Raw genomic sequence first — 19,671 nt, forward strand, 5'->3', positions numbered from 1 at the left:
CAGTGACAAAACACCACTTAAAGGTCCTGCTAGCTAATATAAGCACAGCAACATGAGAACTTGTCAAACAGGCCTTTCATTGTAAATTAAGGTACATTTGATAAATGTCGAAATAGCTCTGGAATTAGACCCTCAGGTCTCTCATTCTCAGTCCTTAATTAAAATGGAGTCTTCATCTGCATAATAACATTCTGGTTTATGTCATATAGTGACTATTCATTTTGGATATTGAAACTTCAGTATGAAGAATGTTGTTTTATAATAGTTTGGATACTTTCTTGAATTTTCTACACTGTTTGACTCCTTTTGAGATATAGTAGGAAGCAGATATATGCTTTACAGTCAGAGGGTTGAAATGTTATTTCTTTGAATGCTGGTTTTAATGATTAATGAGAAAAAAGCCTTCCTGAATTGCTTCTCTGTTGACAAGTCTGCAAGCTATCCTTAAGTATGTTTTACTTTCCATTAATTTAAAAGTGTTTTATGACAATAATTAAGTAAATAACAGTATTGACTTAAATAAGTTATTTTCCACATATATTTTTGAAAAGCCTGGTTTTATTTAAAATTTCAGCATTAACTTTTCATTCATTTATTTTTTACTAATCTCAAAAAAAGAATGATAGATTTGTTGACAAAATTGATAATTTTACTAAATGGGAAATTTATATAAATTTGGCATCATTTTTACAAATGTACATTATTTCTAGTTTTCTTGTTTCATAATAAAATTTATTAAGAAGAGTATGTAATAGTAATAAATGTAATAATAATAATACTATAATAATAATCATTAACAGTTTTATTCAATAAATGTTTATACTTTCCATGGAGAGTTCAGACTGCCAGAAAAAAAAAAGGTAATTTTGATTGATTAGTCCTATGAACCAGAAACTGTGATAGAACCTATATATAAATTAGCTAATATGATTGCTATAGCAGTGTGAGGTAGAAAGGCATATCATCACCATTTCATGAAAAAAGGAAAATAAGATCATCCAAAATTAAATGCTAAGATTTCTAATACAGGAAATCCAACATCAAACCCAATACATTAGCAACATTGGAAAGATCAAACTCTCACTGTCATACATATATGCGCGCGTGCACACACATACACACACATATGCATATATATGCACACACACATATATAGTATTCAGTATAATCTATTTATGTAATTTATGTATGTGAGTACACATATATATTATTCATTTGAACAATTATGTGTTTGCTCATTGTTTTCCAATACCATTGAGCAGATACAGAAGAAAATTATTTGTAGCAAAAAATTATTATTTAAAGAATTATTTACATGTTCTTTGGCTTAAAATTTTGGCTATTTTTGTCAGTTCTTTAAATTATATTGATGATATAAAATGCAATTTTGACATCTGGGAAACAAATCCTTCAGACTGGGCAATAAAACGTGGGTGGGTAAGATGATGCATGAAGGTTGGTTCATTTTAGGGGGCCTGGGGAATTTGACAGGGCTAGAGACTTGAACCATAATGTGCTTGATCATTCATTGGAATTTTATTTATTATCATCTGTGCTATACAAATGAGTTGAAAAGAGTTAAAATGAGGTTGGAAGAATGCCAGAAACTATAAAGAGTTTCATTAAGAAACTTGGGAATAGGAAGAGCAGAAATCGACATGGATATCTTCAAAGAGTACAAAAACACATGTCATACTCCAGTGATGGTAACAGATTTCAGTATCACATGAATGCTTACTGAGACTAAAACTGTTGAAGTTTGCCTCAAAGTTGCAATCAACGATATGGGCTGTACTTCACTCAAACTTGATAGGGCAAAGAAGAGGTCAAGATTTTTGAAGTAGAGAAAAAATATTAAGAAAAGTCAAAATATATTCTACATGAATAAAAAGTGGCCTGAAATTCTGGGGGAAAATATGGTAGGGCCATATAGCTAAGTCTCTCCTTTTTTCATCTGGCTAAAAGAATTTGGGCAACTCTGGAGTGAAAGTAGAGAAACTATTGTAGTCAGAGAGGTACAGCTGGACTCTGAAACAGAAATATGCTCTACGATCATTTTATTAGTTCTAAAAAATAAAAAGTGCTTCTTGTGAAAAAATTGAAAACATAGAATCACATTAATAAAAAAAGCAAAGAAAGTCAGGAAAAGATGTGCCCCCAGACATTACCATTGTTAACATTGTAGCCAATCTCCTTCAGGCATGTATTTAGGCTCAGAGTCTATAATAGTACTTGAGCAGGATCATACTGTACCCATTATTCTTAGCTATATATTGTGGATTTTTTTCTGTGTCAATAATTTGAATCATTTTGTATTAGTAATATGATCTATTTGTGGGTGTTTCACCATTACTTAAGCCAGTGCTTTATTGTTTGATATTTACATTATTTATAAATTTATCATTTTCAAAAAATGACAAAATTATAACTTTTCCATATTTTGTGATTAGATAATCTCTATTATTATTCAAGAAAAAAATTCAGAGAACATCTTCACGGTGCTCTTCTTTGTACACCGTCTCTATGTGTACAACATTTCCACATACATTGGAAAGTATTAATGGCTGGCATCTGCTGCCAGCTCATTGACAGTATTAAGCATTAATCGTCACTTCATCAGAAAATCCTGAAGAAGGTTTGATTACTACTCAGTTTCACAGATACAGAAATATAGACAGAAAGGTCAAATCATTTGCCCAGTATCACTTAGTTAATGTCACGCTAGGGATTTGAAGCTGTGTACCTGGAGTTAGAGCCCTTGTTCCTAACTATAGTGCTTATTCAACCTCTCAATAATGCACACTCTTCTCAAATTATGTTTAAAACTCAGATTTTGCCAATGTTTTTCTATATCAGTTTATTTGGAGCTATAAATATAGTTTTCCGTATATGCAATTATTTTCAGTTTTTCCCCTTATAAATATTGCAGTGGGCATATTTGTAAATACGTCTTTTGGTAAGCTATCTCCTCAGATTAGTTCTTTAGAGATGGATGGAAAGTTATGAATTTTTGACATTTGGATCTACAGTAACAAACTACTTCCCAGAAAAACTGTGCTGACTCTATCCAACAAGCATGGGTGTACAAATGCCTCACACTTACTCCCCCATTAGGATAAATTTATTAATTAACTTATTATATTTGTTAATATCTGAGACAAACTATTAAACTACTTAATATTCTTTTAAAATAATTTACATTGAACAGCATTGAACATATATATAAACCACTTAATTTTGGAAGCATAATTTTAAAGCCAGTGATCTGTTTTACGACTTGCATTGATTAAAATCCAAATAGTTTATTTGGTTTAACATCTAATATGGACATGATCATGGCAATTCTCTAGGGTAAAATTAGAAAAATTAGAATTGCTGGACAATTTAAACCAAATAATTTTACATTTACCAATAAGCGGCTATGGCTAGGAGTAATTATGTACTTAGTTACTTTTTATATATTTCCTTGTTTGTTCAAAAAATTGCAGGGACGTGCCATTAATTAGAAATGTGTAATAGAAAAAAATAGGTTCCAGATATAAATATAAGATTAAATGAAAGCATCTCTTGTACCTGTTGTGTTATGAGTCAACCCTTAAATTTGCTTCTAAGGAATTTTAAGATGTTTTGTGATACAGTAATTTTTATATTATTTGCTTTGTTAATAAAATCTCACATTATTAATAACAATCATGACAATTCTTAGAAGAGCTATTTATTAACTTTTTTAGGAAAATATGGAAAACATTTAAAATTAAGAACTGGGTTATACCTCCATGGCCAGCCAAAGGTGCAGAGATGCTCTGGAGGCCCAGCCTCTGGGGTGTGAAGTGACAAATGTGAGAGGTGGCAGGTTTAAGAGTGCCTGGGAAGTGTCATGCCATGTGGAAACAAAGAGATACTCACAGAATGGATTTAAGAACTTTGTCCTCAGTAAAATGAAATCAAATTGTTTGAACAGGAATTTTGGGCTATTTTTTTTTTAAATAGTCAAAGAATAATATTAAAAAATTGAGAGTGGAGTGGTAGTATTTACTGACAATTGCTTATGTTACACATCATGTGACTTAGACAAAGGTTTTTCTTTGAACTCTTATGGCACCAAGCAGTTCAATAAAATTTCACTTTGCTTATCAGAATGCACATAATTGATAATACTTTTTTCTACATTCTATTCTTATCAACTAAATCCCAAAGACCTAATATCTAAGACTTCATAAATGGGGAAGCAGCATGGTAAGATGAAAAAAAAAAAAACAAAAACAACATACCTCATAGTAAAAGTCGTGAAAAGTAGAACAGTCAAACCAAGCTTTCCAACTCATGAACTTTAACTGGTGGTATTCTTGTTTTCGGATGCAGCAAAAAAAAAAAAAAAAAAAAAAAAAAGTGATTTTCAAGATTTGGGGGAGAACTAAGATCACCGAAGTACTGTTGCACAGGCACTGCCATTCCTAAGTGTATTGCCACTCGAGTAAGAAGTACCCTCACTTCATGAAAATTGCCCTTCTGCCGGGTCCATAGGGGAAAAGAGCCAGATGGGGTGGACATCATCATTGCCATCACTACATCGATTCCTCTCTTCTGGGGTTTAAAAGAATTTGTCATACCCTGCTGAGGACCTTGTCCTCTTGGGACTCACAGGAAGCAACAGTGATATATAAGTGGAAAGAAGCAGTGGGGAAGTTGTCAGACCAGATCCTCAATCATTCTCTGTCTGCCTTTGCCACTCCAGGACAAGCAAATTGAAGTTTTCATTTTCGGCGTATTTTGTAGTAAATTTCATTTGTTTCTTGGTGAGCTAGGCTGGAAGAAAGAATAGCTTTCTATAAATCCCCGATTTGTGATTAAGGTTAGAACACATTGGTGACACTGATTTCATTCTGTTTAGTGTGCACTGAGGTTCTATAGTTATTTCTAAGAAAGATGCAAAGCTCTTAATTCTAGATAAGAATGAATATATTCAGATATGCATATCAGAGGTGGGAAAAGATGTGGTCAGTACCTACCTGGGCCTTCAAGAGTCGTCAACTCACCAGGTTTGGTGATAATTCATAAGAGACAAAAAAAGATTTGGTTCAAGAAACCTTGGCTAGCTGATTGTGTGATATATGGTTTCTGACACTATCAAGAGGGAGCCGTTTCACAAGTTTGAGTAGGAAGGAGACCTGGTTATAGACTCAGGATTAAATGCTGCCCCCTCCCACAGTGCTGTAATAGCCTCTCTCTCTTTTACCAGGCATGTGTACAAGTTTCAAAAGCCTTAAAAATGCAACCCTAAAAGCAAGAGGAATACTCTCTTGTGTTTTTCTCACATTTTTTATTTTTTGTTTGCTTTTTGTTTTGTTTTAATTTGATAGTCTATGGCATAGTCTCCAAAATTTCTGGCACTATTTTTTTTTTTCTAATCTAAAATGGACTGGTTATGTACAGACCTGATTCAGGCTTTATTTGCAGATACTTCAGGATGTCTCATAAAAATAGCAGGAACTTACAAATAGAATGTCACTTTCCTACCCAAGAGAGAGGAAGCTGAGTTCCCCACATTATTGCCTCCATGTCAGGGTATTTTGATTAGTGCACACCAGTTCTATTGAGCAAAATAGGAGCATAATGAAATATTTGATGGACTTTCAAATATTCCTCATGTTTAGGCCAACTATTTCTCCTGAGAAATACAGGAAAGAACACAGGGAAGGGTTTGGGAGGGAAACATCCAGGTAGAGATGATGACTAGAGGCCAGGTATGACTGTGTCAACCTTGATGGCCCAAGGTTCCTCTCTGACATGTTTTCAGAGTTGTCAAATACTGGACTTGAAAGGAATGTAGAGCCTTGCATTTCATGAAACCTTCATGTTTTTCCATCAATAAAACATATGGGACTCTGAAGTTTTAGCTTTAGATATTAATAAGTAACACTTTCACATGAAAACAAATAAAGGAGGTATTTATAATGAAATTTGAAGTTGCAAATGTGGAAACCTTCATGAAATAAAATTTTCAAAATGCACAGAGCTTTCATTCAAAAGGAATCATAACTGTCATTTCATGGAAGATAATTCAGGTTGTTATTTTATAATTTTGTATTCAATTTTCTATGAATAACTTGATTCAAGAATATTAGCAAAAATAGCATTGTAAGAGTTTTTACACAAAAACATTGTTGCTTTTATCATTGTTTTAACATTACAATATAAATTGCATTTTTGTCTAATGCTAAAATTTAATGTACATAATTAAATTGTTACTGAATGCCACTATTTTCTCTTGAGGACAGGCTTTCTTCTTAAATAATATATATTGTATACAAACAGATGATGTCCTTTAAACTGTTGACAAGCCCTAACTTAAAATACTATGGTGGCTTTTGTTATTAGAGACACGTTGATGGCTGTCTTCTAAAACCAGGGACTTTACGGTTGAATTTCTTACCTTTACCTAAGACTTTGGAGAGTCTCTTGGGGTGACTCAATTATTACAGTGCTGCTCAACATAGGCTGAAGAAATAGTCAAGAGCATTCAAAACCTTTCATAATCAAAGCCTTTCCCCCAAAGTCATGCAGTGTAGTTATGATCTTCTTTTGATTAAATCCAGTTTAATCAATAGACTATTACTACTTTCATTTTATAGCTCATCAAATCAAAGATAAAAAAGCATTTCCTTCCAGAGTGTCCAGGAGAACACGTAGAGGAGTGTAGAGGTAAAATCACATTGATACTCAAATTGTAGCTATTTGAAAATGACCTATAGAAACAAACAAGGCAAGTGAGTTGAAGGCTGATTTAAAATGATCTGTATGTTGCTTGTCTACCAGGATATTGCCCTGTGGAGGATTATTGAAATGATAATTTTAGATTTTAGTTCTATTTTAAGGAAATTATTAGAATGGACATACATATTGAATACTTTGCTTTTGTGCATGTTTGAGTGTATAGGTGCAAAGAATATATGGCAGTGGGTTGTAGGAATAATCTATATTGTTTTAAAGTGTCAGGTTAAAGGACAATTTCGAAAGGTTTTTGCTTGGGATGCAAAGTCAGAAACACAAAGTCTGAAGGAGAGGTAAGAGATCAAAATAATGAAAAAAAATAGCAGCTTGTGAAAGTGGTCTTCTATTTGCTTGCCCTATTCTGTTACAAACATAAAATGATAGGGTAGAATTCAGACTGCTATGGCCTGGGGACTGCAAAGCAGGTGCTGACATGTGGCTAAGAAGGTGCACTGTAATTTCCTGTCTCTAGACTGTAAAGGAAAGTCAGGAGCAGGCTTGATAGCGCCAGCATAAATGCCATGGTTCTGTCTTTGTTCTTTAATATGAAAGAGATGAAGCATATGTGTATCCTGTGGGGATTTATTCTAATTGGCTATAATTGTACAGAAGAGATTAAATACTTTTGAGAGATTATTTTGTATGTGGTAAGGAGCCGGCAAAGTTGAATTGATAAAATAATAAACTAAGAGAAAGGGAAAGAAAAGAAAGAGAGTGGACTTTGAGGGAAATTGATTTTAAAAGAATGATGAAAGACACTAGAAAATAGTATATGGGCAAGAATTTACAGTTGTGTTGGAAGTAGGAACATTATGGTCCACTTCTTATAAAAATTTAAGTAATTATTTTTATGCATTCCTGTGGTATGATATTATTGAAAAATGATTTGTCTCCTCACCAATTGTTTTTACATATGTGTAAACCTCAATATCAACTTTGCTTTTAGCTCTAAACTTGTTTTAATGTAAGATTTTTCTCCTCAAACCTCATTTATCTATCCCACATGACTCAATAGTCATGTCTCACTCAGATTCAGCAGTGCTATCTAAATTGTCAAAGGCAATGACCTTTTGTCTGTGCTCCTCTTAAATGACAACTCCGTCAGAAGAGTTCTGCAGCCTCTTTTCATGCAACTTCTAAAATACTGCATTTTCTTTGTTCTTCTTCTACTGCCTCTCAGCCTTTGTAACCATATTAAGGCTCTTTCTTTGGCTTCTCTATTTAAGAATTCATATTCACTATAGTATTGTCATCACCCTCTTAATTTCTCTCTCTAATGCTCTGCTGTAGAGATGTCATCTATGCTGTCACTTAAAAGCTCTAGATTTTTATGTCCCTCGATGACTTATTAGCCATTGGTCAGCTCACCATCAGTATCCAAAACTGAATTCTTCACTTTCTCCCCCAAATCTTTATATTCTCCCTTTCTGGTTCTGAGTTCGTGCTAAGAGACCATGTAATATAACTAGGCTATGGAAGGGATGCCAGGCAATCATCAACAGTACAGGAATAACTGTGGAGCAGGTCTGTGTACACAACACTTAATTTAAAAGCCAGATTGGGAAATCACTGTGGAAATGAACAGGGGAGAGGACTCACATTGTTTATTAAATGAGAAAAGAGAAAATAAGAAGAGAGGTCATAGAAACAGTGTGCATATGTGTTATATTAGAAATTGAAATAAGCAGAAGATACCAATTATTGACAATGGTGATTAACTAAGTATGAAATGTTATAGGAAATGAGGTAAGTTTTATGAAAGATTATGACAACTTAAATTAATCAAAAAATGAAAGATGGGCTGGGGCAGTAGCTCAGTGGCAGAATGCTTGCCTACACGTGTGAGGCACTGGGTTCCATCCTTAGCACCACATAAAATACTGAACAAATAAAGGCACGCTGTCCATGTACAATTATAAAAAAAAATTTTAAAGAAAGGCAAGTTTGATTAGTGTTGTGTTTGCTTTTATAAACAAAACTGAAAGATAGCTAAGAGAAAGGCGTAAGTAATCCATGCTGTGTGTGACAGGAGGAGCAGTATGGTGTGGATGACTTGCTCTGTCTCTCTAGACTCTGGACTGCAAGAAGGATGCTAGTGCACAGTGGCTTAGCAATCTCTCCAGGAGAGTTTCTAAGAGAGGGACCAGGGAACATTCGTCTCCCCACATTGTCTATCTCAGGAGCTCTGTTTCCTCCACCAAGAACATAAGTTACCTTGATCTATGGTAAAAAAGTCCAGCAGCCCTGCAGAGGTCATCTGAATTCCCAGAGAATAGGCACAGGAGGAATTTGAAAGATTTATTAAAGTACAAGGCTCTTTCTCAGAGCTCTCAGGGAGAGAAAACTCCTAAAACCAAAACAATTGCTGTGTAATAACAGCATACCCTTCAGGACATGTGCCTGTTACTTGAAAAAAACTTCTCTTTTAAAACCTTTCTCATCCAAGTCCTCACTGTAACAAATGGCCCTGTGACTTGGGCTCAGGGTCCTTTTCCTCAAGCCTCTCCACACAAACTGCATGGTGCTTAAGTGGTATCTTCTACTAAAAAAAAAAAAAAAAAGTCATCTTTGATTTAGTTAGCCAAGGCATCAAATTCAGTGTCACCTTGCCTCCTTCTCCCTCACCTCAACACTAACTATTATGTCCTGTTTAAGCAGACTTCTAAAAGGCATCTTTTCTTCATTTCCACTGCCACATCTATGCAGTGTCTCTCCTCTGTCTGAAGACTACATGGCAAGTGGAGAGGGTGGTGCCAGTGTCAAGATGTGGACTATATTTCAATGTAGTTATTTCAAGAGCACAGCAGACACTGTTGTAGGTGTACATTAATTATACTGTTGGGGCTCTCTGGCACGTCCCCCTCCTTTTGTGCCCACACCATCTTTTCAATTGTAGGTTAAATGTCACTGAAGTTGTGTCTCCCAGGAAGACTTAGTCCTCCTCTGCTTTGTCTTCTGTTAGAGTACCTCTTCTTTTCAGTTAAATATATTTTTTATTTTTAATAAATTGGACATATGCAATGGGCGTTAGCCTTTAGATGTCACAACTCATGACATTAATCTTTTGGATAGCCTTGGGCCTGTATAGCAGTTGCTCAATAAATGCATGCCCAAAAGTCTGTATATGACATAAAAGAATAAAAATGCTCCTAGTTCTTGCTGTCGGAGAATAATTTATTTGTGTTCTTTCTCCAACAGAGAGAATTTGGTTTGACTTTCAAAAGTGTATTCTAACAAGATAAAAGAATGCCTCCCTTTTGCCCTTTTAGACTGACCTCTTGAACCCAAGGCCAACTTGCTCAAATTAAGGCAGCTGATATGATTAATGTTAGGAAAGTAATGAGATTTGGTTTACTTCAGGAAAATTTGGAAGAATATGAGTCTTATGCAATATTTTAACATTTTAATTCATTGCTGACTCTACAGGGCAAAGGGGAACATAACCCTTGGTCCAGTTTCAGGATGATAAATTGAGGATTTTTCTAACAAAGCAGAGGATAAAAGATGTCTTGCTTCTGCTATACTAAGGAAAGTTGCATTTATATGTAAAGTAAGTAAATTCAGTGCCATGGCAGTTGCTATTTTGCTAAAAGAAGAGATTTGTATCATTATACTGTTAGTGGCATTTGCTAAGACAGAAATTTTAAATTAATTATTAAATACCTATTCTATGCTGTGAGTAATATGATTTGAGGCAGGTGTCAAATGTGATGCTTATCCTGGCACTGAAGTGCTTAATATCTACTTAGAATGTTTAGAAAAAGGAGGCAATACATGTCTCCTGGAAAAAAACAGGGCAGGAAAGTAATTGTTAATAATTCAAGTAGGTGTGAAGAACATAGAATCAGTCTAGGAATTCTAGAAGTAGGGCATCATGAAGAGAAGCACTTAAAATCTTAGTGTTCCTTATGTTCTCGTGGATGATACACTGATATAACAGAAAAATGGGATTTTAGGCTGAATAGTCAATAAGGGGACCCTTTACAGAGGACTCATTTGCCACCCAGGAAAAGAGAATGGGACACTTTAATGAATCAGAGGGAGGTAGTATAGGTTCTTAGGCAAGAAATCTGATGAAAATAGAAATATCAAAGTAATATTTAATAGTTGTAAGATGTTATGGATTTGGAAGGGTCTGGAGGTGGGCCAGTGAATTGGGACAATGTTATATGAGTTTGGAGAAATTTTACTAGCTATATTGTTGACCTAGTTTTTGTAATCTATTTTGTTTACAGTTTCTCAATCTTTTATTATTCCTCCACTCTAGGTTTAGTTGGGGAGTTACTAAAAGTCCTCATTTAACTATGACAGATGTAGTTTTAGTAGCCACCATGAAGGAAGGAAAGAATGAAGCACTGTCTTTTGTCCATTTAGGCTATAGATAGCCAGGCCACTAGAAGTTCTCGAGTTTTCCTTCTCTCACCTGGAAATAAGACAGTGAACAGAATGAGCTCTAAGGCCCTTTCAGGTCTACTTTCTTAAGATAAGTGTTCATCTTATTATTGAGCATCTTAAGTGTGTTATTTTGATGCATACCAAGAAGAGTATTTATTGGAAACTAAATTTGGTGAAATATTCCACCCTCTTATAGGATAGGTGGTAGGATCTTGATGACTATAGTACATAGGCAATTACCTTTTCCAAGAATGTGTTAAAATATAGAAGAAAATAGCAGAAAATTAACCCTTGTAAATGTCACAATTTGCCTACTGTATAATTTAAATAGTTTAAATAAAGCTACTTATTTGCATAATGATGCATTTGAAAGATATATCTTAAAATAACAATACTATGCATTTATTTGATATTAAAACAAAAATAACAAGTATAAATTAGTCTGGGAAAGATGTCATGTAACAGTATAATTAGGTATACTAATAAACATGAGCTATCACTTATTAAGCTAAATTTAGCATGAAAGTTTATTTCAAGGTAGAGAGCTATATTTTCTATTTGACTTTTTTCCTATTTTTATTTTACAAGCATTTATTCATTGTCATTAGTTTGTTAACTTACTATTATCTGTACATGAATATATAAGACAGATGTCTTAAAATAATTACCTTTTTAGAATGACTTATCTAAATTGAAGTCTAAATTTGATCACTGTTGGAAATGATTGGTAGGAAACACTTTGTCAAACATCAGAGCACTAGAGAAACACCAAAGATAAGAATTTCTAATGCCATAAAACCTAACAAACTATTACAATGTCTAGACAGAGTCCAAAAACATGGTAAATAGTTTTTGATAGATTAGTTTTATAAATCAAACTAAACATTTGATTTGTTTAAGTGTCACTTAATCTTCAAACCAATGAAATGATGTATGGCATGAGTTTTAGTTATTTAAAAGACAAAGGAGAAAGGACTTTTTAGCCCTTGGAATTTTTTCCTTGATTCAACAAATATTTAAAAGACCCAGAGAAAAATGTTTTTATTACTCTATTCTGTGAAACAGTGTCATTGTAATCACTGGTGAGTTTGGTAAAAATGCAGGTTCTGGGAGTTTTCTGTGGATACATATAGTCTCTGTGTTAATTCTGAGTTTTGGGGTGTTTATTGTGCATATGAAACAGACTTTTCTTGGTGCTTTTTTTCTTACCCCTCCTTGCAAAATATTTATCTCATTTGATAATTGGTATTGGAGAGCACAGTCCTGAATTTTAAGATTGAAGAACAGGACTGTTCTCAGGTGTATAGAAAGAAATAGAGATGCCAGTTGTTTCATTATATATTAATGGGCTTTTCCATCTTCATTTCTGCTTGATATTAAGAAAGATTACAAAAATACATCCTTTAAAATTATCCAATTCTATGGGTGGTCTATGCATTTATGCTATATAAAACAAAGAATTACATATTGGAAAATATTGTTTTACTTTTAAAACACATATTTTCCCAGAAGGGATTTTCCCATAATTTGACCTTAAAATCTTTTTTTCCCTTCACAGACATTAAATTCATTTTCAAACTCTATAGGATTCATAATCTTCGTAATGCTTAATAAGAATTCCAAATATTCCAGCATTAATTTTCAAGAAAGTGAAGCAACTGTTAAGAATATTGCTTGTTAGCCAGTTGTAGTGGTGCACTCCTGTAATCTCAGTGGCTCTGGAGGCTGAGGCAGGAGGATCTCAAGTTCAAAGCCAGGCTAGGTAACAGTGAGGAGCTAAGCAACTCAGTGAGACCCTCTCTGTATATAAAAATATAAAATAGGGCTGGGGATGTGGCTCAGTAGTTGAGTCCCCCTGAGTTCAAACCAAAAAGAATACTTCTTTTTAGGCTCAATTTTTTTTCCCCAGTAAATCCTTGACATCACTATCCTTTACATTTACATATAGTCATTAAATTTTCCTTTGACAAAAATATTTGTTTCTTTTCTACCCCCAAATGTATTGCAAACATTGCAGTGATCATAAATGGAGATGGTCTCCACTCTGCAGTAGTAGCTGTCATCATCTACTTTGTTGCAGGGAACATGTCTTAAAGCTAAGCATTTCTCATGACCTATGTGAGTTTGCATGTTGAGTGCTTGTCAAGTTTTATTAGACCTGGAGTGCTGAAATAGAAAAAAAATTATATTTATGAATTTAGACAGCTTCATGAGAACCAAGGTTCTCTTGAATCAGAATTTTAGACTTAGGCATCAATGATTTACTGCCTTCTTTAATGTCTTAATTCAGTGATAATCATTTGTTCACATCAACAGGGGTCTGTAATTATCATAAAGTAAGTTGGTGTTCAGTTCTTATTTTTGGCTTCTTACTTGCCTCAAAGGACTCATATAATTAATTGATGAATGCCAATGTCTTTAATTCAAATTCCTTCCCCCCCTCCTAATTGTCTTTTTTTTTTTTTTGCACTACCTATTTTGCACTAGTGTTCCTTAGTATAGTAAAGCTTGTATTTCATAAAGGAAGAAGCTTCATATGTTCTAACAATCTAATTTTACCGTGTGGCTTTGTAATGCACAGTGATTTCCATAGGCATCAATTTCTCCCACCTTTCTGTTCCCCTTTACCATTTTCAGAATGTGCTGGTAATGGTTAGATAAATTTGAAGCTTTCTATCTAGCAAATTCTTTAATCCCTGGGGAAACTCAAAGTATTAAGAGTGATGAATCTGACTATGGTGAAGTCTAGTAAGAATTGCTCTTACAATCAAGATGATTCAAGGGAAGACAATTTACTTAGCTTTTTATGTATCTTGTCTCTTTTCTTCCTGACTCGACAGCTCCCCCAACGGTTCGTATTGTGCACTCAGGCTTGGCCTGTAACATTGAGGAGGAGCGCTACTCTGAAAGGGTCTACACTATCCGGGAAGGAGAAACGCTGGAATTGACTTGTCTGGTCACAGGACATCCACGTCCACAGGTGAGTCCCGAACTGTGACATTGGAGAAAAATTCTATGACCTTTATTGGAAGTCAAAAAGTATATATTTTAGAAAGTTAGGTACATCTGTGTGTGGGTGGGTATGTGTGTGTGTGTGCATACTTGAGTGTAACTCAAGTGCAAGTTCATGTGCAATACAGAAAAGAGTGGTCATCTCTTAACATCCAAACAAGTATTCATGTGCATGAAACAAAACAAGAAATCTTTGTTCTATATTGTGAGAAATTTAAAAGACACATCTAAGGAAGCTGTTAAAAAGACAACTACAAAAATAACTCCACACAATAACAATTCATATGGCAATGAGCTTATTTTAGAATGTGGAACATGATTTCATGATGACATAATTGCAGCCAAGGAGGCATTTGTTCTGAAGAATGTGATGCATGAGGTCACATGTACCTTCCTTATTCCTAGTCATTATATTCATAGAGAACTTTTAAAAAAATAAATGTTTGCAGGTGCTATGTGCATTCAGGCTTTCAGAGTCACCAGCTTCGTGCTTCCTAAAACCAATTTAATAGCAGGCACAAAAATTGAGACCTTCAAAGGGTACTAAAATTACCAGTAATATGCAAATAAAAAACTTGCAGGAGCAAAAGAAAGGGCTACATATGATGTAATCTATTTAGGTTACATATTTGTGTATAATGAAGAAATCTAATTTAAATAAAGAATATTCAGGATGTTTTACTCATTAATTAACAATTCTTATCATTACAGCTTTAACCTGACAAGTTGAACATTCACATTGACAATCAACTATGGCAGGGGAAAAATTCTCACTTAGTAAAATTAAGAAAAAACAAAAAACACAGCTGTAGGAGGAAAATGAAGAACAATGTGGGAATTTCACAGATCACCATTTTAACTTTTCTTTTGCTTCTTGCATACTCAAATCTTAATTTTTAAGGATATTTTGATCCTATTGTATTGACCCTGGAAAAAAAATGAAAGAAAGCATACTATTCTCCACAGAATGAAACAATATATAGATAGATACAGAGAACCACAGACAGACAAGATCATGGTTCAAATGGAAATGGTAAAATACATTTTATAAAATTAATCCTGTTGGTAAACTGGAAAGTGATAAATCTAAAAATTATTTAAAAAATCAAAACTCACAAGAACTAAAATTATAAATGATAATATTTGCTACTAACAGAAAATGAGTTAAAAAACGGCATTCTCTTAATAAAATTAGATTCTACAAAACTTGACCTGATATAATCAAAGTTGGTAGGAAAAAAAGATTCTGTAATAAAACACACAAAGACAAAAGCAAAAATTATTAAAATTGATACAAAGGAATTGATAAGTAAAGCAGTTTTGTCTAAATATGTATACAGAAACAATTGAGTCCAGTGAAAATAATTTTATTTAAATTAAGAAAAATTATAGAATTAACTTGAATATTAGCTCAGAGAAAATTCAGTAGTCCTATAATTTATCATTATTTAAAATTTGAAGACATGAAAATTCTAAAAGAAAAATTTGGAATAAAATAGGAGGGTCCAAATTAAAGAAGCCACAAGGAGCTTTATAATAGGCAGTTTACAAGAGAAGACTCACTGAAACTCCCGTTATCCCCAATATTCTCACACTGAATTTGCGAAACCTGCTCCTTTAGATCCCAAATTTTACTTTTTTTAAATAAATTTATTTTTTAGCTGTAGTTGGACACAATATCTTTATTTTATTTATTTATTTTTATGTGGTGCTGAGGATCGAACCCAGGCCCTCACACATGCTACTTGAGTGCTCTACCGCTGAGCCAGAATCCCAGCCCTAAAAATTGGACTTTTTATCTAACTTTTCCCAAGACTTTCTCTCTCTTCATTTTTATTCCTTCTTAGTATCAGAATTTTCTTATTTTCTCTATCAACACTCACAATCAGGAGTACTATCTTTGATCTCCAGATGATCCAAAATAAGTTCTGGAACAGAAGAATAGATCATTATTTTTTTTCTTATGCATTTTCATTTTGGGAACTATTTCAATGTGTTTTGATCCTAAGAAAGACATAATGCTTCAGTATCATTATTTTTTTTTCATTCCTAGAAGTAATTCTGGTGTTTGCAGGTAAATCCGTTTCAGCTTATATTGCCTGTTTGAAAAATTAACTGGGCCTCTTCTCGGTTAAAAAACTGTGTAAAAAAGGATGACAGCACAGCTGGGGCTTGGCATCCTGGCCCAAGACTAAAGGGCATGCTTTTGGCAGCTGGTCCTGAGGATGATTTTTCCTGGCTGATACCATGAAGCTTTATGACTTGCTTACTTTTCTAATCTGAGTGTGATAATACTTGGAAACACTGTACAAGGGAGAAGTTTCACCTCTCCTCATCACAGTATTTCTCCATCTGCAGCCTATTCCTATGGCCATGAGAGTCACAGAGATTGTCTACTTTTAGAACTATTCTATGGCAACATTTCTTTCTAGGCTCTTTAGATTTTTCTTTCAAAAATATGTTGTTTGGTTATGGGCAGTGCCTGAGGGTTTGATGTATCTAAGGGATAGAAGTGTAAAGTCCATGTAATAAAGTGGTTAAGAGTATGATGTTGGAATCAGCCTACCTGCACATATCCTTGGGTTCCCAACAACCAACAGTGTGTATGACCTTAATGTTTCTGCTCTCTGTGCCTGTTTTCTTACCTGTATAATAGGAATTCTAACTATCAGAATAATTTTGATGAAAATTTATATTATAAATATATGTATATACATGGGTAGAGTCTTATTACATTTGAGAAAATAAATTACATTTTTGTTGTAATTTAAATTTGAACTGTTTAATCACTAGTCCGTTTGATCATTTTCACATGTTTATCAATCATTATTACATATTTGTTTATTGGTTTTTCATATTTTCTATTTTTCCCTAGTGTGCTGATTTTCTTTGTTTAGACTCTGAAGACTTTTATATACCACATAAATAAATTTAATTGCTAAGAAATATTTACAAGTTTTACTTGACAGGGTGCTGTCTTTAACACTGGTTATGCTATTTTTGTTCAAGGCTTAGTTTTTACTAGTTGTCTACTATTTATTGTACCTTATCCCTAGTAAATGTTTGCTTTTTGCATAATAAATAGGCAAGGCCATCTTTCAATTTTATAATACAATCACAATGAGTCATTTAATTACTATATAAATATGATCTTGACTAGCAAGGCTTTTGTAGTCATTAAAGTTTTTATTCTTGTTAATCCTCTATACAGATTCCAAAATGATAATCTTACCAGTAATAAAAATCTTAGCAAACCCTGGTAGCCAATTCTTTATTTTGAAATTATTGGTGCTACCTGTGTATTATTCTTTGCAAGTATTTTATATGCCTTTGTATATATTTCCATATTATTTTTCAGATTCAGTCTATTAAAATTTCTTTAAAAATTCTAATATATTCATATGAAAAATACACATACTAGATTTTGGGTTTATGGCTAAATAACTCAGAAAAAAATCAGATTCCACTATTTATCAGAAATTATCAAATAATATATGTACTTTTTATTGTGGATTATGGAACTCAGTATAGCTTAATTTTTATTCATCTGTAATATATATTTGTGAACTGGATATGTCTATCAGCATGTGAGAAAATCTCCAACTAAACTAAATATATTTTTAAAAATTAATATTTAGATATAATATGGGAAGAGTTTAGGATAAACATTCAGAAATTTATTGTCTAATATTCCACATCAATAGCTTACTTTCACAATCTCCCCCTCACCTTGTGTTCACATGCAAGCATGTGTGCTCGTGCACACACACACCTACACACACACTCTTTCTTCTATAGTTGAGACAGATATTTACTAAATTTATGCTAACATGGGTAAATGTAATTATCACAGCTTGTTTAGGAGAAAGCACTTATTGTTTTTTGCTGCTTGATATTGTAACTTCAAATAATTTTGTTTCCATTGATTTTAGTTTAGTATAAAGTTATTTTTTTAAAAAAATCAACACATTTATATACTCAAAAAATTGTAATGTGTTTTACTCTCAATGCATCAAAATTAATCAAGAATTTTAAAAATTTAATTAAAATACTAACAAATACAAAGTCATTTTTGCTTCTCAGGAGATCTAAGCCTATTACTCTTTTTCAAGAATTCATCCTTTGTTGAATTCTGTGTATACCCTTTGTGCCTGAAAGAGACTTCACACATTCTAGAAACTTTCTCAAAAAAATATCAGCACTATGTACTTAATAACATAATACATATAGATTATTTAACTGAGTGCATATAATGTAAATGCTTTATAAATAATAAGCATATTTCTGATTAAGTTATAGACACAAAATATTAGCTTCTTTTGTAAACTCTGTAATTCTAAGTTACTACTGTCTTCAGTATACAATTACAATTAACCAATAGAGTAGATGGAGTATTCCCCCTTATAATTTTGAAGTTAGCTGGGACCATATGCAAATAGATTTAGGCTGACAAATGATGGGTCCAGATTTCAGTGGTGTTTCTCCAGAAGGTTTTAATATGAAAGCATTCTTACTTGACTTGGGCTTAATTATTCATGAGACTACCTGGAGTCAGTTTTAATATGCTGCTTTGATATTTTTTGACATTCAGACATCATGATGAGTTACATTAAGTAAGGTAGAGATACAGGAACTGCCTTCATAAAATATGAAAAATGCTCAGAAAGCTCAGAGAGGTGGGAATGTTAACATAAATTTATTATATAGGAGTTATTTTTTAGCAAGTTCCCAAAGGATATTCACTCTGAGAAATGCACTGACCAGATGCAAACTGGCATCTTTTAGAAGCTCAGAGATTACTGTTGACTACAGAAAAGATCTGCAACAGGAAATTGTGCCATGGAAATAGGATCTTTAAAATCAAGATTATAGAATTCTAAAATGGAAGAATGTGGTAGTAGCCCTTCACCAACATTCTCCATGCAGATATAAATGAGCAAAAATGTCAAAGTAGTAGCCAGAATGCTTTTATCAATAGGATTTTATGGTAATGGATAAAAGATTATGATGACTATCAAAGTGAAATTTGGGAGTAGCTGGGTAGAACGGTGCTTGGATTATATAAGCAGACAAAAATGTTACCTTGCAGAGGTTGGTGTTTTCCAACACAATGGAAAATCATGGCCATTTATCAAATTTCAAAATCTAAACTAGTTCATCAGGCCAATATTCATTGGTTAAAGGGGAAGCCAGGTTTAGAGGAAAGGTCTAGCAATATCAACAAAATTTACACAAAAATAGTGATTTCTTCCCCCAAAGTTTCTGTGGTCATTTTTCATAGCAGTTTACATGAAAGAAAAATATCAAGACTTTTGAAGATTTTTAAGGTACAGAGTTAGAGCTAGTGTTGAAATCAAAGGGCTTGTGGTATTGTGTGGTTAGAATGGGAATTTATACAAAGCAGGTTACACATGGAGTACTAGCCCAAATAAGGTGTCCCACGGTTATTTATCCCAGACTCTCAGTCCTGATAGGGATGGACATATTGAGCAA

At 33.4% G+C, this 19,671-nt stretch overlaps 1 protein-coding gene across 5 annotated transcripts in view; it reads left to right on the top strand.

Moving 5' to 3' along the window:
- The window catches only part of Mdga2 (MAM domain containing glycosylphosphatidylinositol anchor 2), a 760,082-nt gene that overhangs the window by 315,320 nt on the left and 425,091 nt on the right, over window positions 1-19,671 (top strand). For all 5 annotated transcript variants that reach the window (XM_005331744.3, XM_021730684.3, XM_078050175.1 and 2 more), the window contains exon 2: window positions 14,007-14,146. In XM_005331744.3, the coding sequence (XP_005331801.2) occupies window positions 14,007-14,146 (140 nt within the window). The remainder of the gene's footprint in view (window positions 1-14,006; window positions 14,147-19,671) is intronic.

Source organism: Ictidomys tridecemlineatus, chromosome 5 (genome assembly GCF_052094955.1).
Source record: "Ictidomys tridecemlineatus isolate mIctTri1 chromosome 5, mIctTri1.hap1, whole genome shotgun sequence".
In the NCBI taxonomy this organism is placed as follows: domain Eukaryota; kingdom Metazoa; phylum Chordata; class Mammalia; order Rodentia; family Sciuridae; genus Ictidomys; species Ictidomys tridecemlineatus.